Here is a 27,311-nt window from a genome sequence, read left to right on the forward strand (position 1 = left end):
AAACTCGAGATAACATGTAGAAAATCATAGAACTTTATGAATTGAAAGTCGTTTTGCAAAATCAAGCCCAAAAGCAAGTGAGTTATTTCAAAAGTGAACTTGAAATTGTGAAAACATAACATGCATGTAATGATATGAGATTCAACCTTCCAAAACATGATCAATTGAGATGCTTAGCATAAAAACATGTTGAATTCCTAAAACATAGCCAAGAAAAGAACATGCATGTGAGAATTTTTTGAAATCAAACTCAAATTGTGATGAAATGGATATGCATGCACGGAATGCTCTTCTTTCTACCCTTCAAACTCAATTCTCATGTTTAAACACTTAAACCTCTTGAATTCATCCACTGATGTCGTGAATATAATGCCTAAGAGTATGATTCTTACCTAGGGTTCCCAATTCCTCCAATTCTCTTCAATTCTTCTAGCAATCTTTAGCAATTCTTCCTTAATCTCCTTAAATTCAATCTCTTCCTTTGGTCTCTCTCTCTCTCTCTCTCTCTCTCTCTCTCTCACACACACACACACATTTTTGTTCTCAAGGAAATGAAGATGAAATGTTGTTGAGTCACCGTTAGCCTTATATAGGCTTGATTAGTGGGGTTTAATTAAGCTTGGCTTATGACTGATCAATTGGTCTTAATTTATTTTAATTATTTGAATCCAAATCAAAATTTAATTAAACGTATCATAAAATTTTAAAAATTCAAAATAACACATAGATTTAGTCAATTTCATGTTCGGATGTCGATAAGGCCTTCAATTCATATATTGAAACAGAAATTCAAACAGATATTCAAACAGATATTTCTATGTCAGACAAGTATAAATACAAATAACACATAACACATGCAATTAACGTAGAATTTCATCTTAATTACTTGTAAGTCATTCTTAATCAAGGATTATAGACTAATGACGGGTCGGGTTATTACACTTCCAAACAAAATGACATAATTGAAATAGTTGCACTGTTACTTTTATTAAGATTTGCCTCTTGCACCTAGCTCTCTCGCCACCTCACAATAAAGTAAGTGGTCCACCAACTCCTTGTCTTTGCGGCACGTGCAACACGAATTAGGAAAATAAAATCAAGAGCAGCTATCCACACAAAGAAAGGCACCTACAACGAAGCCCCTGACTTCCAAGTGTTTTCCCAAGGAAACAATTGCTTGATTCCCCCCACAAGGACAGATGGAAAGATTTAAGTGAATTTTCCATTCCCTCCCATTATGGATTGTATCATATTGCTGATATTGGTGATGGTGACAATTTGTAGTCAACAATAGAATTCCATCAGATTGTTGATTATGTTCTACTCCACACATTCTATTGAGTAAAATAAAGATAAAACACCAAGGTAAAAGATAAAACACTAAAGGCACGTTTGGTTACTTGATAAGGGAGGGAGGATTTGATTATTTATCTATGAGACCCATTTATGCCACGTTTGGTTGCACAATTTGATAATGGGACAATGTGTCTGAATATGACGCTTTATTAATCCCCCACAAACGGGGAATAAACTCAATCCCGTGGTTTGACCCTTGGACTCCAGGGGATAAAGTGGAACAGGATAAAAACCTATGGACAAAGTTCCCAAGCATATAATAATGCCACCCCCAATCTAGTCCTCCGCAAATATAGAATGGGAAACTATGCATTATCTTCCATAATCCTCTTTATCCCATGGGATACATAAAACCCCCACCCATCCAAGGAAGGTCCTATCGCCCATTTATCCAATCTAGTAACCAAACATGGCCTAAGGACTCACAAGCAGAGTTTATAACAGTTCCTTATCATGTTCATAAGAATTATAAAAAGTAAATTTAGCTCTCAATATGAGAAGAAAGAAAAGGAAGTTGGACAAAGTGAATCACCATGAGAGTGAAAGTGGCTGGCCAGCAGAAATCAATGACGAAGCCGATAATTGGGCTGATATAATGAAATATCTTGATATAGTTGGTTCATTTTCTTGAAACTTTTCTAACAGTTGTTAAAACTGTTTTTACCTTCATCAGATACAAGCATATATTGAAAAGGCATGCTCTCCACAACTGGTATCTCCTGTATTCCTATTACCAAATTGAAACTACCCAAAAAGATATTTAGGCATATAATATAGGTTTAAATCTAAAAAAGTTAGGGGGCACTTTTGGTATTGTTTTATCTCTGCTTTTTGTTCTCAAACAAAAAAAAAAAAAAAGGACTTTTCTCATGTGTGCCTTGCATATGGTATGCAAGGCACTTACACCTTTCTATTTTGCATTTACACATTTATATGTATTGGGTTATATCAAAATATTTGGAAACTTACACATTGGTGACCTGCTAAGCAGGTCACTTTCCAGGTAAATTAATAAAATAATATATTATATGACAAAAGGTGTAAATGGTCACAAGAAAAGTATAAGTTTTCAAGAAAGGCGTAAGGAATTTCAGAAAAAGGCGTAACTGATTATTGAAAAGTATAAATCATTTACACCTTTTATGAACACTTACTCCTTTTGTGTAAGAATTTTTGGCATAAGATTTATACCTTTTGCTTCGAACATACACCTTTTGTGGAAGCCCAACTTAAAACTTTTCGGAAGTCACTTATACCTTTTGTGAAAAAATAAATTCATCAAATTTACACCTTTTGCTTCAGCTTATACCTTTTCGTGGAACTGCTTATATTTTTTTTGAAAAGTTACTCCTTTTGTGAAATAATTTTTGTCATAAGATTTATACTTTCTTTTTCTTCAAACTTACTCCTGTTGTGAAAGAGTATATAACCACAAAAGTATAAATGTTATGCCAAAAATTCTTACACAAAAGGAGTAACTTTTAAAAAAATATATAAGCACTTCCACGAAAAGGTATAAGCTTAATAAAAAGGTGTAAATTTGATGAAATCTTTTTTTCACAAAAGGTATAAGTGACTTCCGAAATAGGTTTAAGTTGGCCTTTTACAAAAGGTGTAAGTTCGAAGAAAAAGTATAAATCTCATGCCAAAAATTCTTACACAAAAGCAGTAACTTTTCAAAAATTGTGTAAACATTTTCACGAAAAGTATGAAGGAGTAACATTTCAAAGCGTTGATAACCAGAAAAGGAGTAACAAAGGGTTCATTTCAAAATGTTCGTAAACACAGGAGTAACATATGTTCATTTGAAAGTAGTAAACACAGAAGGAGTAACATTTCGAAGTGTTCATAAACCCAATTGAGACAACCACTGAACAAATCAAAGGGTCGTGACCCCCGCTGACCACCCAAGCGTCGGTGGGCTCCGGTGCTCACAGCCATCTGAGATCGGCACCTCCACTGGCACCGCCGCCGCAAATCAAAGGTTTTTTGAAAGATTGGCTATCGATCTTGGTCTCTCTGTGTCGATGTCGGTCTCTCTCTGTCGATCCCTGTTTATCTCGGTCTGTCTCCAGCGATCTTGGTCTGTCGGTGTCCATGTGGGTCTCTTCTCGGTCGATCTTTGTCGATTTCGGTCCCTCTGTCGATCAGTGTCCATCCAGGTCTCTATGTCTGTTGAGCTCAGTCTATCTTTCTCCTCTATCTCTCTATCCGTTGCTCTATATTAAAAACGGTCTCTATGTCTGTCGATCTTAGTCTGTCGATCAGTTATACCTTTTGTGGAAAAATAAATTCATCAAATTTACACCTTTTTCCTAAGCTTATACCTTTTTGTGGAAGTGCTTATATTTTTTTTGAAAAGTTACTCCTTTTGGGTAAGAATTTTTGGCATAAGATTATACCTTTTCTTCGAACTTACACCGTTTGTGGAAGGCCAACTTAAAGCTTTTTCGCAAGTCACTTATACCTTTTGTGAAAAGATAAATTCATTAAATTTACACCTTTTGCATAAGCTTATACCTTTTCGTGGAAGTGCTTAAATTTTTTTTGAAAAGTTACTCCTTTTGTGTAAGAATTTTTGGCATAAGATTTATACCTTTTCTTCGAACTTACACCGTTTGTGGAAGGCCAACTTAAACCTTTTTCGGAAGTCACTTATACCTTTTGTGAACAGATAAATTCATCAAATTTACACCTTTTGCTTAAGCTTATACCTTTTCGTGGAAGTGCTTATATTTTTTTTGAAAAGTTACTCCTTTTGTGTAAGAATTTTTGGCATAACATTTATACATTTTCTTCGAACTTACACCTTTTGTGGATGCCCAACTTAAAGCTTTTTCGCAAGTCAGTTATACCTTTTGTGAAAAAATAAATTCATCAAATTTACACCTTTTGCTTCAGCTTATACCTTTTCGTGAAACTGCTTATATTTTTCTTGAAAAGTTACTCCTTTTGTGAAATAATTTTTCTCATAAGATTTATACTTTTTCTTCAAACTTACACCTTCTGTGAAAGAGTATATAAGCACAAAAGTATAAATGTTATGCCAAAAATTCTTACACAAAAGGAGTAACTTTTCAAAAATGGTGTAAGTATTTTCAATAAAAAGTGTAAGCTTAAGCAAAAGGTGCAAAATTAATGAATTTTTTTTTTCACAAAAGGTATAAGTGACTTCCGAAATAGGTTTAAGTTGGGCTTTCACAAAAGGTGTCAGTTCGAAGAAAAAGTCCAAAGTATAAATCTTATGCCAACAATTCTTACACAAAAGGAGTAACTTTTCCAAAATGGTGTAAATATTTTAACGAAGGAGTAACATTTCAAAGCGTTGATAACCAGAAAAGAAGTAACAAAGGGTTCATTTCGAAATGTTCGTAAACACAGGAGTAACATATGTTCATCTCAAAGTAGTAAACACAAAAGGAGTAACATTTCGAAGTGTTCATAAACCAATTGACACAATCACTGAACAAATCAAAGGGTTCGTGACCCCCGCTGACCACCCAAGCGCGGTGGGCTCCGGTGCTCACAGCCTTCTGAGATCGGCAACTCCACTTGCACCGACGCCGCAAATCAAAGATTTTTTGAAAGATTGGCTATCGATCTTGGACTCTCTGTGTCGATGTCGGTCTGTCTCTGTCGATCCCTGTTTATCTCGGTCTGTCTCCAGCGATCTTGGTCTGTCGGTGTCCATGTGGGTCTCTTCTCTGTCGATCTCTGTCGATTTCGGTCCCTCTGTCGATCAGTGTCCATCTAGGTCTCTATGTCTGTTGATCTCAGTCTATCTCTCTCTCTCTCTCTCTCTCTGTCCGTTGCTCTATATTAAAAACGGTTCTCTTTTACATTGACATAGTTGGTTGGATTTGGGGTCGGAGTCGCAATTCCAAGCCCTCCCAGACTCGTCTTCTCTGAAACGGAGTTCTACTGGGAGAAAGGCCAAGCCCTCCAAAACGCCCTTCTCTCTCACATTGCCATTATCTGAACAAGACAAATACAGTGTGATTGGATTTTAGGAACTTACAAAAAAAACGGAAGTTGGACGTTTTGCGAAGTTACTTACATCTCTTTGTGGCATAGATCTATACGTTTTCTCCGAACTTACACCTTTTGTGAAAGTCCAACTTAAAGCTTTTTTGGAAGTCTGTTATACCATTTGTGAAAAAATTAATTCATCAAATTTACACCTTTTGCTTAAGCTTATACCTTTTCGTGGAAGTGCTTATATTTTTTTTGAAAAGTTACTCCTTTTGTGTAAGATTTTTTGGCATAAAATTTATACATTTTCTTCGAACTTACACCGTTTGTGAAAGCCCAACTTAAAGGTTTTTCGGAAGTCAGTTATACCTTTTGTGGAAAAATAAATTCATCAAATTTACACCTTTTGCCTAAGCTTATACCTTTTAGTGAAAGTGCTTATATTTTTTTTCAAAAATTACTCCTTTTGTGTAAGAATTTTTGGCATAAGATTTATACCCTTTCTTCGAACTTACACCTTTTGTGGAAGCCCAACTTAAAGGTTTTTCGGAAGTCAGTTATACCTTTTGTGGAAAAATAAATTCATCAAATTTACACCTTTTGCCTAAGCTTATACCTTTTCGTGGAAGTGCTTATATTTTTTTTTGAAAAGTTACTCTTTTTGTGTAAGAATTTTTGGCATAAGATTTATACCTTTTCTTCGAACTTACACCGTTTGTGGAAGGCCAACTTAAACCTTTTTCACAAGTCACTTATACCTTTTGTGAAAAGATAAATTCATTAAATTTACACCTTTTGCTTAAGCTTATACCTTTTCGTGGAAGTGCTAATATTTTTTTTGAAAAGTTACTCATTTTGTGTAAGAATTTTTGGCATAAGATTTATACCTTTTCTTCGAACTTACACCGTTTGTGGAAGGCCAACTTAAACCTTTTTCGGAAGTCACTTATACCTTTTGTGAAAAGATAAATTCATCAAATTTACACCTTTTGGTTAAGCTTATACCTTTTCGTGGAAGTGCTTATATTTTTTTGGAAAACTTACTCCTTTTGTGTAACAATTTTTGGCATAACTTTTATACCTTTTCTTCGAACTTACACCGTTTGTGGAAGGCCAACTTAAAGCTTTTTCGCAAGTCACTTATACCTTTTGTGAAAAGATAAATTCATCAAATTTACACCTTTTGCTTAAGGTTTTACCTTCTCGTGGAAGTGCTTATATTTTTTTTCAAAAGTTACTCCTTTTGTGAAATAATTTTTGTCATAAGATTTATACTTTTTCTTCAAACTTACACCTCTTGTGAAAGAGTATATAACCACAAAAGTATAAACTTTATGCCAAAAATTCTTACACAAAAGGAGTAACTTTTCAAAAAAAATATAAGCACTTCCACGAAAATGTATAAGCTTAAGAAAAAGGTGTAAATTTGATGAATTTTTTTTTTTTTCACAAAAGGTATAAATGACTTCCGAAATAGGTTTAAGTTGGCCTTTCACAAAAGGTGTAAGTTCGAAGAAAAAGTATAAATCTCATGCCAACATTTCTTACACAAAAGCAGTAACTTTTCAAAAATGGTGTAAACATTTTCACGAAAAGTATGAAGGAGTAACATTTCAAAGCGTTGATAACCATAAAAGGAGTAACAAATGGTTCATTTCAAAATGTTCGTAAACACAGAAGGAGTAACATATGTTCATCTGAAAGTAGTAAACACAGAAGGAGTAACATTTCGAAGTGTTCATAAACCAATTGACACAACCACTGAACAAATCAAAGGGTCGTGACTCCCGCTGACCACCCAAGCGTCGGTGGGCTCCGATGCTCACAGCCTTCTGAGATCGGCACCTCCACTGGCACCGCCGCCGCAAATCAAAGGTTTTTTGAAAGATTGGCTATCGATCTTGGTCTCTCTGTGTCGATGTCGGTCTCTCTCTGTCGATCCCTGTTTATCTCGGTCTGTCTCCAGCGATCTTGGTCTGTCGGTGTCCATGTGGGTCTCTTCTCTGTCGATCTCTGTCGATTTCGGTCCCTCTGTCGATCAGTGTCCATCTAGGTCTCTATGTCTGTCGATCTCAGTCTATCTCTCTCTCTCTCTCTCTCTCTCTGTCCGTTGCTCTATATTAAAAACGGTTCTCTTTTACATTGACATACTTGGTTGGATTTGGGGTCGGAGTTGCTATTCCAAGCCCTCACAGACTCGTCTTCTCTGAAACGGAGTTCTACTAGGACAAAGGCCAAGCCCTCCGAAACGCCCTTCTCTCTCACATTGCCATTATCTGAACAAGAAAAATACAGTGTGATTGGATTTTAGGAACTTACAAAAAAAACGGAACTTGGACGTTTTGCGAAGTTACTTACATCTCTTTGTGGCATAGATATATACGTTTTCTCCGAACTTACACCTTTTGTGAAAGTCCAACTTAAAGCTTTTTTGGAAGTCAGTTATACCATTTGTGAGAAAATAAATTCATCAAATTTACACACTTTGCTTAAGCTTATACCTTTTCGTGGAAGTGCTTATATTTTTTTTGAAAAGATACTCCTTTTGTGTAAGATTTTTTGGCATAACATTTGTACCTTTTCTTCGAACTTACACCTTTTGTGAAAGCCCAACTTAAAGGTTTGTCGGAAGTCAGTTATACCTTTTGTGGAAAGATAAATTCATCAAATTTGCACCTTTTGCCTAAACTTATACCTTTTAGTGGAAGTGCTTATATTTTTTTTGAAAAGTTACTCCTTTTGTGTAAGAATTTTTGGCATAACATTTATACCTTTTCTTCGGACTTACACCGTTTGTGGAAGGCCAACTTAAAGCTTTTTCGCAAGTCACTTATACCTTTTGTGAAAAGATAAATTCATTAAATTTACACCTTTTGCTTAAGCTTATACCTTTTCGTGGAAGTGCTTATAATTTTTTTTGAAAAGTTACTCCTTTTGTGTAAGAATTTTTGGCATAAGATTTATACCCTTTCTTCGAACTTACACCGTTTGTGGAAGGCCAACTTAAACCTTTTTCGCAAGTCACTTATACCTTTTGTGAAAAGATAAATTCATCAAATTTACACCTTTTGCTTAAGCTTATACCTTTTCGTGGAAGTGCTTATATTTTTTTTGAAAAGTTACTCCTTTTGTGTAAGAATTTTTGGCATAAGATTTATACCTTTTCTTCGAACTTACACCGTTTGTGGAAGGCCAACTTAAACCTTTTTCGGAAGTCACTTATACCTTTTGTGAAAAGATAAATTCATCAAATTTACACCTTTTGCTTAGGCTTATACCTTTTCGTGGAAGTGCTTATATTTTTTTTGAAAAGTTACTCCTTTTGTGTAACAATTTTTGGCATAAGATTTATACCTTTTCTTCGAACTTACACCGTTTGTGGAAGGCCAACTTAAACCTTTTTCGAAAGTCACTTATACCTTTTGTGAAAAGATAAATTCATCAAATTTACACCTTTTGCTTAAGCTTATACCTTTTCGTGGAAGTGGTTATATTTTTTTTGAAAAGTTACTCCTTTTCTGTAAAAATGTTTGGCATAACTTTTATAGCTTTTCTTCGAACTTATACCGTTTGTGGATGCCCAACTTAAAGCTTTTTCGCAAGTTAGTTATACCTTTTGTGAAAAAATAAATTCATCAAATTTACACCTTTTGCTTCGGCTTATACCTTTTCGTCAAACTGCTTATATTTTTCTTGAAAAGTTGCTCCTTTTGTGAAATAATTTTCCTCATAAGATTTATACTTTTTCTTCAAACTTACACCTTCTGTGAAAGTGTATATAAGCACAAAAGTATAAATGTTATGCCAAAAATTCTTACACAAAAGGAGTAACTTTTCAAAAATGGTGTAAGTATTTTCAGGAAAAAGTGTAAGCATAAGCAAAAGGTGTAAAATTAATGAATTTTTTTTTTCACAAAAGGTATAAGTGACTTCCGAAATAGGTTTAAGTTGGACTTTCACAAAAACTGTCAGTTCGAAGAAAAAGTATAAATCTTATGCCAACAATTCTTACACAAAAGGAGTAACTTTTCCAAAATGGTGTAAATATATTAACGAAGGAGTAACATTTCAAAGTGTTGATAACCAGAAAAGGAATAACAAAGGGTTCATTTCAAAATGTTCGTAAACATAGAAGGAGTAACATCAAGTGTTCATTTCAAAGTAATCGTAGTAAACACAAAAGGAGTAACATTTCGAAGTGTTCATAAACCAATTGACACAACCACTGAACAAATCAAAGGGTTCGTGACCCCCGCTGACCACCCAAGCGTCGGTGGGCTCCGGTGCTCACAGCCTTCTCAGATCGGCAACTCCACTTGCACCGCCGCCGCAAAGCAAAGATTTTTTGAAAGATTGGCTATCGATCTTGGACTCTCTGTGTCGATGTCGGTCTGTCTCTGTCGATCCCTGTTTATCTCGGTCTGTCTCCAGCGTGGGTCTCTTCTCTGTCGATCTCTGTCGATTTCGGTCCCTCTGTCGATAAGTGTCCATCTAGGTCTCTATGTCTGTTGACCTCAGTCTATCTCTCTCTCTCTCTCTCTCTCTGTCCATTGCTCTATATTAAAAACGGTTCTCTTTTACATTGACATACTTGGTTGGATTTGGACTCGGAGTCGCTATTGGAAGCCCTCCCAGACTCGTCTTGTATGAAACGGAGTTCTACTGGGAGAAAGGCCAAGCCCTCCGAAACGCCCTTCTCTCTCACATTGCCATTATCTGAACAAGACAAATACAGTGTGATTGGATTTTAGGAACTTATAGGTTTTCGGGGGAAAAAACCGAACTTAGACGTTTTGCGAAGTTACTGACATCTCTTTGTGGCATAAGATTTATACTTTTTCTTCGAACTTACACCGTTTGTGAAAGCCCAACTTAAACCTTTTGTGTAACAATTTTTTTCATAAGATTTATACTTTTTCTCCGAAGTTACACCTTTTGTGGAAAAAAAAAATACATCAAATTTACACATTTTCCTTAAGCTTACACCTTTTCGTGGAAGTGCTTACACCATTTTTCAAAAGTTACTCCTTTGGTGTAAGAACTTTTGGCATACCATTTATACTTTGTCTTCGAACTTACACCATATGTGAAAGGCCAACTTAAAGCTTCGTCGGAAGTCACTTATACCATTTGTGAAAAAAAAAAAAATTCATAAAATTTAGACATTTTGCTTAAGCTTACACCTTTTTGGGAACATATTTACACCATTTTTGAAAAGGTACTCCTTTTGTGTAACAATTTTTGGTACTTTTTCTTCCAATTTACACCTTTTGTGAAAGACCAAGTTAAAGCATCTTCGGAAGTCACTTATACCTTTTGTGAAAAACAAAATTAATGAAATTTACACCTTTTGCTTAAGCTTACACCTTTTTGGGAACATATTTACACCATTTTTGAAAATGTACTCCTTTTGTGTAAGAATTTTGGTCATAACATTTACTCCTTTTGTGCTTATACACTCTTTCACAAAAGGTGTAAGTTGGAAGAAAAGTATAAATGTTATGCCAAAAATTCTTACACAAAAGGAGTACCTTTTCAAAAATGGTGTAAGTATTTTCACGAAAAGGTGTAATCTTAAGAAAAATGTGTAAATTTGATGATTTTTTTTTTCCCAAAAGGTGTAAGTGACTTCCGAATAAAGCTTTAAGTTGGGGTTTCACAAAAGGTGTAAGTTGGAAGTTAAAGTATAAATGTTATGCCAAAAATTCTTACACAAAAAGAGTAACTTTTCAAAATGGTGTAAGCCCTGCCACGAAAAGGTGTAAGCTTAAGCAAAATGTGTATATTTTATGTTTTTTTTATCACAAATGCTATAAGTGACTTCCGACGAAGCTTTATGTTGCCGCTCACAAACGGTACAATTTCTTGAACAAAAGGAGTAACTTTTCAAAAATGGTGTAAGTATTTTCACGAAAAGTATGAAGGAGTAACATTTCAAAGTGTTCATAACCACAAATGGAGTAACAAAGCATTCATTTCAAAATGTTCGTAAACACAGAAGGAGTAACATCAAGTGTTCATTTCAAAGTATTCGTAGTAAACACAAAAGGAGTAACATCAAGTGTTCATTTCGAAGTGTTCATAAACAAATTGGGACAACCACTGAACAAATCAAAGGGTTCGTGACCCCCGCTGACCACCCAAGCGTCGGTGGCCTCCGGTGCTCACAGCCTTCTGAGATCGGCACCTCCACTGGGACCGCCGCCGCAAATCAAAGGTTTTTTTCTCTCTGGCTATCGATCTTGGTCTCTCTGTGTCGATGTCGGCCTATTCTCCGTCGATGTCGGTCTCTCTCTATCGATCCCTGTTTATCTCGGTCTGTCTCCAGCGATCTTGATCTGTCTGTGTCCATGTGGGTCTCTTCTCCGTCGATCTCTGTCGATTTCGGTCCCTCTGTCGATCTCGGAGTGGCTGCTCTGTCGATCAGTGTCCATCTAGGTCTCTATGTCTGTTGATCTCAGTCTATCTCTCTCTCTCTCTCTCTCTCTCTCTCTCTCTCGCTCTCTCTGTCTGTCCGTTGCTCTATATTAAAAACGGTTCTCTTTTACATTGACATACTTGGTTGGATTTGGACTTGGAGTCGCTATTCGAAGCCCTCCTAGACTCGTCGTCACTGAAATGGAGTTCTACTCAGAGAAAGGCCAAGCCCTCCGAAACGCCCTTCTCTCTCACATTGCCATTATTTGAACAAGACAAATACAGTGTGATTGGATTTTAGGAACTTCCAGGTATTGGGGGGAAAAAACGGAACTTACACGTTTTGTGAAGTTACTCACATCCCTTGTGAAAAAACTTACAGTATTTGTGAAAAGGTTACACATTTGTGAAATAATTTATTTTACAAAATTTAGACCTTTTCGTTGAAATACTTAAACCTTTTGTGAGATGTTACTAATTTATTAAAAATCATGTCTATTAAAAAATTTACACGTTTTATTGGAACTTACACTTTTTATGAGAACAGAACTTACACTTTTTTTGAAATAAGTTGCATCTTTTCTGAACATGCTTACACCTTTTATGGAAATCTGAATTATATTTTCCTAAATTTTAAACCTTCAATGGGAAGTTACACCATTGTGACATATCTTTCATGTTTTGTGAAAACTACATACATGTTTTTGAAAATATACACCTTGCATGGAAGGAGTATTTGAATAAAATTTATACCTTTTGTTAAAAACATAAACCTTTTTTGAATGATTACACCTTTTTGTGGGAATGCTTACACCGTTTCTGAATGGTTACTGCTTTTGTGAATAACTGTTTTCATAAAATTTAGACTTTTTATGGGATATTACAACTTTTCTGCCAGCAAAACTTACACTTTTTTAAAAAATTTACACCTATGGAAAATATGTTTTCAGCAAGTTTACACCTTATTTTAAAAGCTTACACCTCTTCTAAAAAGGTACTCCTTTTGTGAAGCAAACATGTTTAAAAAATTGTACACCTTTTAAATAGGAGTTACATCTTTGGTGAAGACAGTTAGACCTTTTTTGAAAATTTACACGTTTTATGGAAAATAAGCTTTTGATAAAGTTTGTTAAGGCCGTTTGGTAACACTTACGTTTTCAGTTTTCTGTTTATATTTACAAAAACTTAAAAAACTCAAATAAAAACTTGTTTGGAAAAATTTTTGATTTATAAATCAGTGGTCTCAGTTTATAAATTTGGCCAAAAAATAAAAACACAAAAAATGTGTTTCCATTTTGAGCTTTCAGTTTTTTTTTTTTTTTACCACCCAACACTAGCCACCACCCGCCACCATTTTCCACCACCGTCTTCCGCCTCCGCCACCACCACCCACCCCCACCCCCACCCCCACCACCCACCACCCACTTGCCATCCAACCGCCACCACCCACCACTTGCCATTACCATCCACCGCTCGCCACCACCACCTACTTGCCACCACCACTCACCACCCACCTGCCACCACCACCTGCCACCACTAGCCACCCACCACCACCTGCCACTCACCTGCCACCACCACTACCCACCACCACCATCACCTATCACCCACCTGGCACCCAGCTGCCACCACCACCCGCCACCCGCCACCACCACCACCCACTCGTTACCACCTATCACCCGCCACCGTCACCCACCCACCCACCCACCCACCACCACCACCACCACCACCATCCATCACCTACCCGCCACCACCCACCACCACCCGCCATCCGCCATCCGCCACCCACCTGCCACCACCACCCACCACCCGCCGCCACCACCACCACCACCACCCGCCACCGTCACCCACCCACCCACCATCACCACCCGCCACCACTCGCTATCCGCCACCCACCTGCCACCACCACCCACCACCCGCCACCATCACCACCACCACCTACTCGTTACCACCCACCAACCGCCGCTGTCACCCACCCACCCACCCACCATCACCACTCGCCACCACCTACCACCTACCACCACCCGCCATCCGCCATCCGCCACCCACCTGCCACCACCACCCACTTGCTACCACCCACCACCCGCCACCGTTACCCATCCACACACCACCACCACCCACCACCCGCCACCACCACCACCACCACCACCACCACCCACTCGCTACCACCTGCCACCAACACCCACCCACCACCACCACCACCACCCACCACTCACCGTCACCACTTTCCACCACCGTCTTCCGCTGCCACTTGCCATCACTCGCCATTTCTCACTCTTTTTTATATTTTAAATTTTTTTTAAACATTTTGTCAATTACCAAACGTGTTTGTAGTTTATGTTTTTCAAAAAATAAACAAAAACTAGTTTATAAAATTTTTGCAAATATAAACTGAAAATGTAAACGTTACCAAACACACCAAGAAATTATTTGACAAAAGGTATAACCTTTTCAAATATGGTGTATGTTTGTCCGAAGAAGGTGTAAATGACCATAGAAAAGATGTAAGTTTTGTTTTTCACTAAAGGTGTAACTTGAAATAATAAGTGTAAATTTTACGAAAAAGGTTTTTCCACAAAATGTGTCATTTTTCAAGAAGTTGTAAATATTTCCGAGAGGAGGTGTAAATTTTTAGGAAAGGTGTAAACTTTAGGAATAGTTGTAAACTTTGTGAGTTTTTACAAAAGGTACAAGTTCCCAAGACCAATCATCGAAGCTGAATGTTTCGTTTTTACAAAAGATATAAGTTCCCAAAGAAGACCAATCCCAATGAAAGCTGAATGTTTCGTTTTTAGAAAAGATCCAAGGTGTAACTTTTACTAAGAAAATTAATGTAATGTAAAGATATAAAGTTCCAAGGTGTAACTTTTATGAAGAAAATGAATTTATAAATGATGTTAGTTTTCATTAAAAGGTGTCGGTTGTCAGAACAAGTATAAAACTTTAAAAAATCCCGAAGTGTTCAGAAGAGGTGTAAGTTCCGTCGGCCCGTCCGTCTCTCTTCCATCTCGGACCTCTCTCTTTGTTTGTCTTTCTGTCTGCCCGTCTCTCCGTTGTTCCATTTCCCCGTAGCTGTAGGGTTTTACAGAGAACAATATTTGAGTGCTGAGCTTGAGTTCTTGGGAAGGCTAGCCATGGAAGTGGATGCGTAAATACTTTTTTTGAGTTGATTTTTGTCGGTGGAGCACAACCGCAAGGGTTAATCGAGCACCACCGTCGGTTCGTCTGATCCGGTTGGTATTTCCTTTATTTCGTGCTGGTACATTATCTGTCTCCTTGTTTGTCTTCTATCATTCGCATATACCTTCACACCCAACCCGAAATCGACCCAATAGGAACTGTTCTGTACTCCATTTTGGTATTTTGTGCTATTCGAATAGGAACTCTTCCCTCTGCTAACCGAAATGGACCCAATAGGAACTGTTCTGTACTCGATTTTTGTATTTTCTCCCTTTCGAATAGGAAGTCTTCCCTCTGCTATCAGTGCTGCGAGTTGAACATAGGTATGATAGTAGTTAGCAACAAGCATAAAAGGTGTTCTGCATTTACATGGCGAACTTGTTAGGTTGGGTTATATATAACGAAAGAAGACTTTAAAAGAAATTTGTGTAATGTTGGCACGGGAAAAACAAATTTTTTTTTTTTTCGAGTAGCCAAAAAAGCAAAAATAAGAAACTCGATAAACAAACAATGACTAATCTTGTTTCCGCAACAGGTAGCACACTCGGTTGAATTGTGCTTTAAATTTTGTAGTACTCGGTGATTTTATATTGCCAGAACTTATGTTTAGAAACAATCTGTGGTACACGGACTCTTCAAAATAGATCAAATACCTGTGTCGGACACCTGAGAGTCGGACAAGGGTATGGGATATGTGTCGGATACTTTTCAACGGACACTTCTTATATAATTGTATAAAACACAATTATTATATGTGCAAATTATTGTGAAATTACTATAAATGTGATTTTGACACCGTGAGTTACATATAGTACCATTTTATGGCACATATTAGATTAAAAATATGATATTTTTTCCCCACACCGTGTACCATTGAATGTAGGGTTAAGATTTAATGAGTCGGACCTGTACATACATACCGCACCTGGGACCTGTACCCGAGTCCGTGTAACACAGTAAACAACTCTTTCTTTCAGTGCTGAAGTTCATGCATAGTTGACGGTATTCAACTTAAAACATAGGAAAGCCAATTGAAAGAGTTGAAATGAGGATGACGATTTCCAAATTTTGTAGAGAGCTATTCGTTCCCACACCCAATTCTGAATCAAGAGTTGTAGCATTCACTTTCATGGCTAGCCTTTCCAACAACTTAAGTGGCCGGAGACGATGGCTGAAAACCAATACCTTCTCCCCACCTGATTCGGACAACCCTAACAGATTAAGGAAGAAGTTTGGCTTCAGTCCTTGTCTAATATCCAAATTTTCTAAGATATGGTCCATCCGGGCATCGTCAATGCCCTCTGTTTCTGTGGTTGACGTGTCTGTAGGTGAAATCTTTAGGAGGGATCTCAACTGTGCGTGCACATACAGTGTGCTCCCATCCCAGGTGATGTTCAACTGCTTAACGAAGTTGTTCAGTTCTTCAACTTCACGAACTGTCGTAAGGGTGAGGTGAAGAAATTCAGAGAGGTCAACAAGCCCAGGCAATTCACGAAGAAAATCTAATTTGTAGAAATAGACAACCTTGCCTGTCATTGCACGCAACTTTTGAATGACGGTTACCTTTCTATTGAAGTTATCATCTTGCATATATATACAGCAGTTACATTTGAAGAGGAAGGTAGCTGTCATTCATGAGTTGCGGGCTGTCTGGACTTTATTGAGCGAGTTCATGAATGCGTACTCTCATTTGTCTTTTTTATGACCTTCATGCAGAATGAGAATGGATGGGTACGTTAGTAATATTTTTTGGCAGGCAGTGGCAGTCTTGCTTGTTTCATTGTCACATACAATTGATGAAACTTGTTTGTACGCCCGGAAAAGTATTCTTCTCTGATCTGTCCACTGTCTGAGCACCCGAAGGTAATGGAGCATGGGCCAGGATTGACCCACCTCGATTCTCTGCAACCAAGTTGCTCAGTAGGAAATTGAAGCCCTCAACTTGATGGCTGGCCTTGCCAACAACTTAAGTGGCCGGAGACGATGGCTGAAAACCAATACCTTCTCCCCACCTGAGTCGGACAACCCTAACAAATTAAGGAAGAAGTTTGCCTTCAGTCCTTGTCTAATATCCAACTTTTCAAAGATGTGGTCCATCCGGGCATCGTCAATGCCCTCTGTTTCTGTGGTTGACGTGTCTGTAGGTGAACTCTGAACAACGTAGTTAAGAAGTTGAACATCACCTCGGATGGGAGCACACTGTATGTGCACGCACAGTTGAGATCCCTCCTAAAGAGTTCACCTACAGACAAGTCAACCACAGAAACAGAGGGCATTGACGATGCCCGGATGGACCACATCTTAGAAAAGTTGGATATTAGACAAGGACTGAAGCCAAACTTCTTCCTTAATCTGTTAGGGTTATCCGACTCAGGTGGGGAGAAGGTATTGGTTTTCAGCGAACGTCTCCGGCCGCTTAAGTTGTTGGAAAGGCCAGCCATCAAGTTGAGGGCTTCAATTTCCTTGCTTGTTTCATTGTGACATACAATTGATGAAACTTGCTTGTACGCCCGGAAAAGTATTCTTCTCTGATCTGACCACCTGAAGGTAATGGAGCATGGGCCACGATGCAGCCACCTCGATTCTCTACAACCAAGTTGCTCAGTAGGAAATTGAAGCCCTCAACTTGATGGATGGGGTTTCATCTGGTTTTTGTGCCTGGGATGAGCACCAATTTCTGTCACAGAAGAATCGTGTCCTGATTGTTTAACCCCGTCATGAAATAGTTCAGTTGCTTCTTTGTCATTTGTAGTCGGGCCTTCATAAAAGTATGTGCGTGTAGTCCTTCAGCCCTAAATGAAAAACACAATGTAGTCCTTCCTCTTGAAGATTTGGGAAATTATGCATTTATCGCTTGTACACATAATTGTTTTAATTGTAAGCTGTGTGAACGAAATGCAAAATTTCCATGTGTGCCCTTTCTTTTGTCTGTTTCAAAATCTGTATATGTGTTGGGAAATTCTACGTGTTGTTGTCTGTGTTTACGCAAAATTTTAAGGTTAACAGCCACATGTTGCAGCCGTTTGTTTGTGTTCTTGTAAATATTGATTGCAATACTTTGCAGGAGTTGTCGTCATTGCATCTGATGGATATTGGTCACCTCGCACCAACAATGTTAGTTTTCTCCTTAAAGACTTGCTACCAGTTGGTTTCGTACATATGTTTGTAAACAAACGAAATCCATCACCAAGGAATACGCTGATTTTTTTCTGGATCAATTCTTACAGCAGCCCTTGTACTTTTGTGTTTGTGTTATTTGTTTTGCACAAATTTTGAATGGCCTCGCTTTGCACCATCAATTTTGAACTTTTGTTTCAATTACGTCCATTTGATTTCAACTCTTCACTGTTTTGTATCAGAAAATATGCATATACGTGGCAACTGTACTTTTTGTTGTAGTCAACTTATAACTTTACTGAACTTACATAATCTCAATCAATTGACATTACAATCTTTGTTTTAAAAATGACAAATGGCATTAGCAATTTGACCGAAAATGTCCACGAAATTTGAAATGGACTGTCATAATTTAGGTAGTTTAAAGTGCATCGATCGAAATTAGACAACGGACAAAATGTGTACACCACCCCTGTAATTCTCCCTTCAATCTAATTTGTATGATTTGCTCTTTCATAAGGGGAAGGAAAAGATTGAAGACAATTGCCGAACAACATATCCAAATGTCTGACACTATCGCTGGCTCTTGTCGAAAGCGGCCAGTTGCACCATTCATTTGTTACAGGTACTAGTTGTTTATTTTGACAATCTGGAATTACATATTTTGTACTGAAATTACGCGCCTCGTCGAAGTTCAGTTTGTGATGTTTCAAATTGGTTTTGTTCCGCATGTCTGAAAATGTTTAACTTGGTGTCGATTCAGTCCCAGATGTACGAAAGCTGTCTTATGCCGATTTCGGGGCCAGCTTGACATAAAAACTTGCATATATATATATATATATGTATTCATATTTCACATTTAGTGATGATAAGCTTGACGATGCTTGCATGCAGCCAGCAACAATTCAAGGAAATGCAAGGGCCAGACAACACTCGACGAAAAATGGTGAGTGTTGAAATCTGTATTCTCTATAATACACTATGATGGAAACACATCGCTGGGTTGCTATCCACACGTTGTATTGAATGGTCGTAGTGGGCTTGTGATTGTTTCGCGTTTGTAGGATTGTAGCATGTAATAATGTCACCTTCCTATTGTTTTTGTAAATTTCAATTCGTTGTAAAAGTCCAGCTACGTTTTGTCGCTGACTTTTTGCTGCAACTGTTATTAGTATTTGCAATCTTATTTAATTACCAACAATGCACACGGATTGCGTTTGGCATAAAGTTGTAGTTACAGTAATTTCGGACTCATAGTTGTTACTTGTCTTGTACGTCTGTCATTTTCTTGGTTAAAGACTAGAAAGGAGATTGGGGAAAGGTGGAAGGCACTCCCCTCTGATGAGAAAAAGAGGTTTGTGGAAATGGCTAAGGCGAGCGCTGAGGAACACGCCAAAGTAGTACCATGTGCACCGAAGTCTGAAAAGGTCATTACGTACTTCATGTTTTCGTAAATGCATTTGGCTAGGTCCTGCTTTGCTGACATTGTTGGTTGTATTTTTGTATTAATTTAAGGGTAAAAAATGTGTAGGGTAAAAGGCAACTCCGCATATCATTGAAGTCAATTGTTGAGCTAGTTAACCGGTTCAACGAAGCACAAAAGCAGGCAGTCATTGACATTGGGTTTGCTGGCCTCCTGGGGATGAAGTGTACACGTATAGATCACGACTTGTGCGCATGGTTGGTACAGAACTTCGATCCTGACAGTAGTTCATTGAATGTTCATGGTTGTCAAGTCAGGCTCACGTGTAAGGCAGTTAATGTTTTATTGGGAATACGGTGTGAAGGCGATGACGTGCAGTTGGCTGGGTCATTGGAAGCATATCCCAATATCTACGATGAGGTTGGAGTTGTTAACGGAATCATTCCTTTGAACAAGTTGAGACTTTATCTGACCGAGACTGCTGGTGCGGAGGACGAGTTTCAGCGAAAATTTGCGTTGTACGTGTTGGGGGCCATGTTGTGTCCTACCACAATGACCGGGTTGAAGCCTTCGTTCATTCATGCCGTGAAGGACGTGAATCGTATGCGAGCTTGTAATTGGGCAAAGTTGACACTGCAATTCCTTCACAACGGTGTTCGGAAGTATAAAGGTCATCGCGGTGCAACTGGATGTGTTTTCCTACTAATGGTATGCCAATACCTTGAATTTTTTTTCCATTCCCCCCTTCATGTGTTTCATGCATTGTTCTGTCATGGTTCAACAAATTGGCCTTGATTGGGACATACAATGGTACCTGTTTTGTGAGTACGACAAACAGCACTCTTCCTGACCAAGTATGGTACTTGCAGAAATAAATTTTGTGTGACTACCGTCATGAATTTAAGAACAAAGAGTACAGGGAAAAAAGTATGCTGAACCTCAATGGAGGAACCAATTAAAACTACGTTGCGAAGAGGGGAACATGTACATAAATTTTTTTTCTTGGTTTCATCAATAAAGTCCTTGGTGTGCTGTACAATTTTTTCCCCAAAAAACATTGCATGATATGTGCCTATAAAGTTGACAGCATCCTCAACAAAATCGGTATGCTATGTACGTTCCACTGCAAAATTGAGAATAATGAATGCCATTGTTACTGAATATAGTTCATTTCTGTGGGAAGAACAACTTAATTATGGTGTGCCCCTTAATGTCCACAGCTATTGTACCTTGATTGTGTTTGTCTGAGCTCGAGTACGATGCGGTCCACACCTCGGCTTCATGATTGGGGTGATACCCAAATACGGGAGACGCTGCGACGTATCAGAAGGAAGCAAAATTTCCCAACAATTGCGGTAAGCACTCCTACCACTGTGCACATTTCACACCATCGACCCACTTGTCTTCAACATACAATGTCAGACTTCATTTATGCGTTTCTATGATTAGGTGGAGTTTGATTACAGTAACGCCGATGATGCTGACATGGATGCATGCCATGTCGAGAACCAACAAACAGGATAGTACAATGAAGTCCGTATGAGCAATTTGGAGTCCGACATTCGTGAACTGAAGGAAATGATGAAGCAAGTTCTCCACAACCAAACAGATTTAATGGAGATGTTGCGACATTTCGAAGGCAAGCAAGTTGTTCGCAATGACAAGGTAATCCATCCAAGCATTATGCAATTTTCACACAGTTGAGCCACATCATTTGAAGATGGTTTGTAAGACTAAGTTCACGAATGTGTATGTATAATTAGGTGGAAGGCAATGATGTGTGTATCATTAACCTCTCCTCCAATGTTGCTCAACTGAAGGAAATGCTGAAGCAACTGCTTCAACGTTTCAGTTTGGGCTGCAACGAACCGTTCACTGAACAAACCAATTTACGTGAACTGAAGCAAATGCTACACCACCTCATCGAAGGTATATTCTCTACACCGCAACCGGCAGGCGTGGCCAAACAGGGTGTGGACCCTGCTGTTGGAGTCGAGGCGCATGAGGATGGCGTGGTCAAACCATCGGACGAAGTTAACCCAATGGAGTGTAATATTTCAGATGTACAAGGGGTGGATCACCAACAACATATTTTGAAGGGAACCTTGGCAAGGGACAAAAGTCATTTGCATGATGGGCACAAGCTGAACATCGAAGAAGGTGGGGATAACAACAAGAAGGGAGGCCTTCAGTCAGGGGAAACATATGAAACTGAAGATAAATACAGTCCTGACCTTCAGTCAGGACTGGGCGTGAAGAACGTGGCGTGCGATGTGCATACTTCTCCTACTAAGCTTGGCAAACCATTGGGAGCAACTGGAATCGTTAGAGGAAGTGCAAAGGGAAGACGAAAAGGAAAAGGAAAAGGAAAAATGTGCGGAAGTGGAGTTCAAGCCACTGAGGTCGGGGATATGCAATTGTGCATCGATAGCAAAACAAATAGTGGAGTTGACGACAGCAGTTCACCTATGGATGTTGATGGTGTGGACAACGTGAACAAGGTACAAATACTGCCTTTAATGCCCCACAAGTTGTGAATACCCAATTCATGCCCACATCAATAATGTGAATCAGTAATTTTACAATCATCTGTGTTGTATTGTACTAGTTGTCAAAGAATTGCATGTTTGGAGTTATGACTGCTGCCATATGTTAGTACACATTTCTAACAAACTCCGCACCAAACATCACAAGTTGGGAAAACTCTGAGGCTCACAGTTTTTACATCATTTCACGTTTTTTTTTATGACTACAGACCTTGTAATATAAGCTTCAATATTTTTATGAAATGTGTACTGTTAGTTGGCTGTTTATTTTTGTAGGACTCGTTGACGATGTTGGACAGCGAAGGGTTGTTATCGGCGGAGGAACAAAAACTTCTTCACTATGTATTTGACGATAGCAAAAATGAAATGTATTGTTTCATTTACTACTTGCAAATTTTCAATGACAGTCCACTGTGAAATAATTATCGTTCTAAGGATCATTTATTGCTTGTAGGGACATTGTTGTTTCCATGAATCTTCATGGACGGGCATGTGAAGTTGGCAACCGGTGTGACATGCGCACGCTCAAACCAGGGTCGTGGCTATCCGACACTGTAAGTGTTGGCTGCACAAATATGAATCTGCGTTTTTCAGTACCCCTAACTCAGAAACCTTTCTAATCAACTTGCCTTGTGTCTTGCATACAATGTTCCAGCCAATCAACTTGGTGGTGGTGCAATTGACTAATCGACAGAGGGATTTACACAATGACGGAAGGCACACTGATTGGTTCTTTCCCGTATATCTGTCGGTAAGTAAATGTTTAAAGCTACGTTGTGTATTGTGTATGACATATTTTGACAAATGTTTCCGTCAATGACCTTTACGCATTACACATGCAGACTATGATTCTAAATAAAGATATGCAACCTCTGGACCATGAACATATCGTCACATCATTTTTCGGACATGACAGATACACTGGTGCGATTGATGCATGCCAGAGGGTAATATCAATGTTCATCCCGTTATATTAAAACGAAAATATGAAAGCCATTACATGTTTGCATGGCCTCTAAACAAGGTCTGCCGTTGTGTTTTCGTGTAGATTTACATGTCTTTCAATTACAGAGGAGTGCATTGGTTGTGCGTTAAAATTAATATGGTGGACCGTGTAGCCTACCTATTCGACTCAGTCCCATCCAACCGACCAAACAAAAGGAAGCTAAATGCAGCTAAAATTTTGGTATGTCCTTCTGGTGCATTTCTGAACACTACAAAAAACTTGAACATCCTTTACGTAAACCAACTTCAACCTTGTGGAACAGGTTGAAACTATGCACGACTTGCTGCAACTACACTTTGGAAATGATTATGTTACAGACGTGCGTAGCTTCCACCGCTGCATGTTAGATGAGAGGCCAGTACAACAACTGGACGAGTAATCCACAATCCCTCCCTCACATTAATGTCTAAGCTGCATGACTGACTTAATGAACCTATTACGTATTGACGACAACTTTAATGTGAAATTATTTTTGTAGCACGTTTGACTGTGGGATGTTCGTCATCAAATTCATGCAGCAACCTGATTTAAGCCCCGGTCCACACAAGGTACATTCTATCGCTTAATTTCCATTTGTCAATCAAATCCTTCCTCGTACGTCCTCCAATTTTAACTGATTTGTCTTACGATTTTTGTGGACAAAGTTCGCTCCCTCTGTGCGTCATAAGTTGTTGGTTGACATCGTTATGGATGTCAATAATGCAACGATCGCAGAGTACCGGGAGTGCCTTCATATGAGCAATGCCACAAGCTAGGCCAGTGATGGGAATGGGCTGCCAGTACGCCAGTAATTTGGGTGGCAATAGGACTTTAACTAATTTTTTATTCTTTGATTTCAATATGGATGTTAATTATGGGTCCCCAGTATTGTTTTTGCTGGACGATGTAAATATGGACCAACTGTAAACATGGATTAAACATGTCGATGTAAACATGGATCAAACATGTCGATGTGGCTGCTGACTTAGTACTATTTTGTTTACGCATGTTTCTTGTTCGGATGAATGCGACTGTAACTGTATATAATTTACGGCTGCTTTTGTTGCCGAAGTTAATTTATAATTTAATTACAAAAAAGGGAAAATTAATTTTCAAAAATGAAAGAAACCACATTATGAATGAAAACTCAATACTCTTCGTAGGTAAGTTATATATCAGCCCATTAGCACATATGACTCCAGCCAAAAAAAAACTTTCATGGCTTACAGGGAAGGATAAAAAAAAAAAAATCAAATCTACATATCTGCTGCATCATCAGCAGCGTCTTCTGAAGAGTTGTCCGTACTGTCTGACTGACTGTCCTCATCCATTGTCTTATCAGACTTCGCTTCGTCCGCCGCCAATTTGTCATCGGTCAGCAAATCAACGTTCTGCTTGATAGCGCCGACTTGCCGCTCCAAACTTGACAACCGTGTGTCCACTTCATTCAGCCTTTCGTAGATAGCTTGCAACTGCTGGAATACAGGAGCAACATGAGCTTCAACAATAGCTTCAATCTTGTTTGAATCGGACATTTTGTAGGAATATGTGTATGGTCTATTTTACTGACTACTTTTTTAAAGGAATGTACAGATTCATAATATTACACAACACTATGCTGTAAGTATTTGTAATATATGGTACATGACTTGTATGTTTGCAGAAGACCTCATGCATTGTGACATACATCGTATTAATTTCTCAAACTGGCCGAATTCATCTTGCAAAAATTCGTTCCTTCTTGCATGCACCAAGTCATCCGTTCAGTACCCCTGATCGTCCATTATTTGGCATTTCCAACACACATGCATTGTACCTTCCATCAGTACTATCCCACTGTCATTGATTTCCACACTCACAATTCATCATACAGTCACATTCGTCATTTGTATTTGTGCCCCAACCCAATTACATGTCTACTCATCCATAAAGGTTAGCAAAATTGCTCTTATCAGATACATATGCCGTTCCAATTGCACCGAACCTTTAAATGCAATACCCGCAGTCATTAAGTTGCTTTTACGCAGTTTGGGTAGTTGTTGCCACCAAACAACAATAAGTGTGTTCACATCTTTAAACCTACCACCAACGTATTAATGACTATGGGTTGAAGGTAATTTAACATTTACAACCAACCACAAAAAAGTTTGCAACCAGTGTTGTTTCCTTTGCATTTGGGTTTGTTTTTGCGTCCATATATTCTTCGTGAACCTGCGAAAACAAAGTTGGACTCAATCAAGAAGCTTCACACCTATGGATGCACACCACGGTAAACGTGGTCGTGGACAATCACTTGCAACGGCTGGCAGCTCCCGACCGAAGTCACCAGGATTGGATTATGCAGGTGGGTATATTGATTCCTTCGGTGATCGACGTTTCTTTGAAACAGGGTTCCCACTATGGAGTTTTGAACCTCTACGGGATTACAACTGCACCCCAATACAAGATGCTTGCCTGGGGAAGTATTTTGGAATTCCAGTTTCACTGTTTGCCAAACGAGTTCAGTGTGAACACCACTGTCGATGTGCTTTTCTGAAGGTCACAAAAGCCCGATCGGTTGAAATGCAGCGGCAATTCCCTCATGTCAGCGACTCCCAACTTAGGCATCGTTTGTAAAGTGAGGTTGATCAAATGACTCGTCGACTCATTAGGAACTCACAGATAGAGGACGCAAAGGCAGAGTCGAAGATACAAGGATTGAACCCGGCATCTACGATAAAGGCTATAATGGAGGATCCTGCACTGGTATCGGACCCTGACCTTTCAGATTACTCAGACTCCGAAGTTGTTGATTTGAGCGAGGATTAGCAGACCTGGACATGTGTATGACATAGTAAGCGTAGTCTTGTGAGATGGCATCGTCGCGCGAAAATAAACGACTTAGAAACTAACAGACCGTCATACTCTGCTAACCATTGCAACGGTGCATGCGTTAATGTCTTCATCAAAATGATTTGTTGAAGGTATTTTTTTGGGTCACCGTCCTCGACTAAAATCTGTCTTATGATTTTTGTTGGTACGATGACAAGGTAATTTTTTTGTAATGTCAATGACCGATATCAGAAACCATCATTAACCTACGTTTTGTTGATTACTTCATGTTTGTGAATCGTTCAATATGGACAACAAGGTTTAAGTGTCGGAATCATTGACTGGAATCACAAGCTGTAATTGCAAACAAAAATTGTGCACAACCAGCCAACGGTCTCATACACTCTTAACATCAATATGAGCACAAAATGTTTTGTTTTTTCAAAGATGACGGTTGTGTGGAAGCATACCCCATGGGGTCAACCTGTGCATTAGCAATTTTTCTCCCATTGTGCATTGTTATGAACTAATCAGCTCCCCTTCAAACAAAAAAATATACAATAGACCATGCAGAAACAGAGTATTGATATTCATTAATGAAGAAGTCAGCACGATGGTGAAGAAATGTACCACGCATCCTATATCTGCTTTCAACTTGCCAACAGATAATAGTTGAGGCCACAGATAAGTGACAAACAGATACTAGTTGACAAATAACAGATTTGCCAAATCTGTTAATTACAAACAAACCTGCAACACATAACAGAAGTTGTTCATTACAACCAAAATTGATGCACCCAGATAAGAGAACCTGCAACAGAAAACAGGCCACAGATAAGTGACAATGCACCGAAAAAAATCAGTCATCCACAAAGCATCCATAAAATTCATCCACAGAGCATCCACAAAAATGAATCCACATACCATCCACAAAATTCGTCCACAGATCTGCCAAATAGCATCCACAAAGCTCTTACGATGACACCAATGTTTCCCAAAATTCATTACAGACTAACATTATAAGTCACATCATAATAACTTATAAAATTCATTCCGTACATTCATTCCATAATAAAATTCATTCCACAAAGCTATTAAGTAAGTTACATAAGTTACATCATAATAAAATTCATTCCATAAACATTACTTACATAATGAAGTACAATACAACAAAAACTGGTACAAACTTCCATTCAATTTCCCAAAATACAAATAAGTACGAAAGTTACATGATCAAGTACAAAATGATAGAAGGGCTGTGCTACATCCCCCGAATTTGGGGGCCCCTAATCCCCCGAAAAATCAGAACAAGGCAAAAAAAAAAACATGCCCAAAACGACGTTGCTTTGGGCATTAGGGGGATTAGGGGGGGCATTTTTAGGGGGACAAATCATTTCTCAATGATAGAAAATAGGAAAATGATTTGTCCCCCTAAAAATGCCCCCCCTAATCCCCCTAATGCCCCAAACGACGTCGTTTTGGGCAAATTTTATTTATTTTTTTTTCC

General features: G+C 38.6%; 2 protein-coding genes across 2 annotated transcripts; both read left to right on the forward strand.

The window, feature by feature from the left end:
• Positions 1 to 17,534: 17,534 nt before the first annotated feature.
• Positions 17,535 to 20,986, forward strand: LOC145795888 (uncharacterized). Its single transcript, XM_082880816.1, has 7 exons — positions 17,535 to 18,036; positions 18,560 to 18,664; positions 18,934 to 18,985; positions 19,338 to 19,466; positions 19,571 to 20,056; positions 20,683 to 20,817; positions 20,912 to 20,986. Exons 1-7 carry the CDS (start codon positions 17,831 to 17,833, stop codon positions 20,984 to 20,986), a joined length of 1,188 nt encoding a protein of 395 aa, XP_082736942.1. The 5' UTR covers positions 17,535 to 17,830.
• An 8-nt stretch (positions 20,987 to 20,994) lies between these two features.
• On the forward strand, positions 20,995 to 21,999 carry LOC145795889 (uncharacterized). Its single transcript, XM_082880817.1, has 2 exons — positions 20,995 to 21,127; positions 21,226 to 21,999. Exons 1-2 carry the CDS (start codon positions 21,002 to 21,004, stop codon positions 21,997 to 21,999), a joined length of 900 nt encoding a protein of 299 aa, XP_082736943.1. The 5' UTR covers positions 20,995 to 21,001.
• The last annotated feature ends 5,312 nt before the right edge of the window (positions 22,000 to 27,311 follow it).

The sequence above is a fragment of the Camellia sinensis genome, chromosome 7 (assembly GCF_055761805.1).
Source record: "Camellia sinensis isolate YWXY chromosome 7, ASM5576180v1, whole genome shotgun sequence".
NCBI classification, from domain to species: Eukaryota; Viridiplantae; Streptophyta; class Magnoliopsida; order Ericales; family Theaceae; genus Camellia; species Camellia sinensis.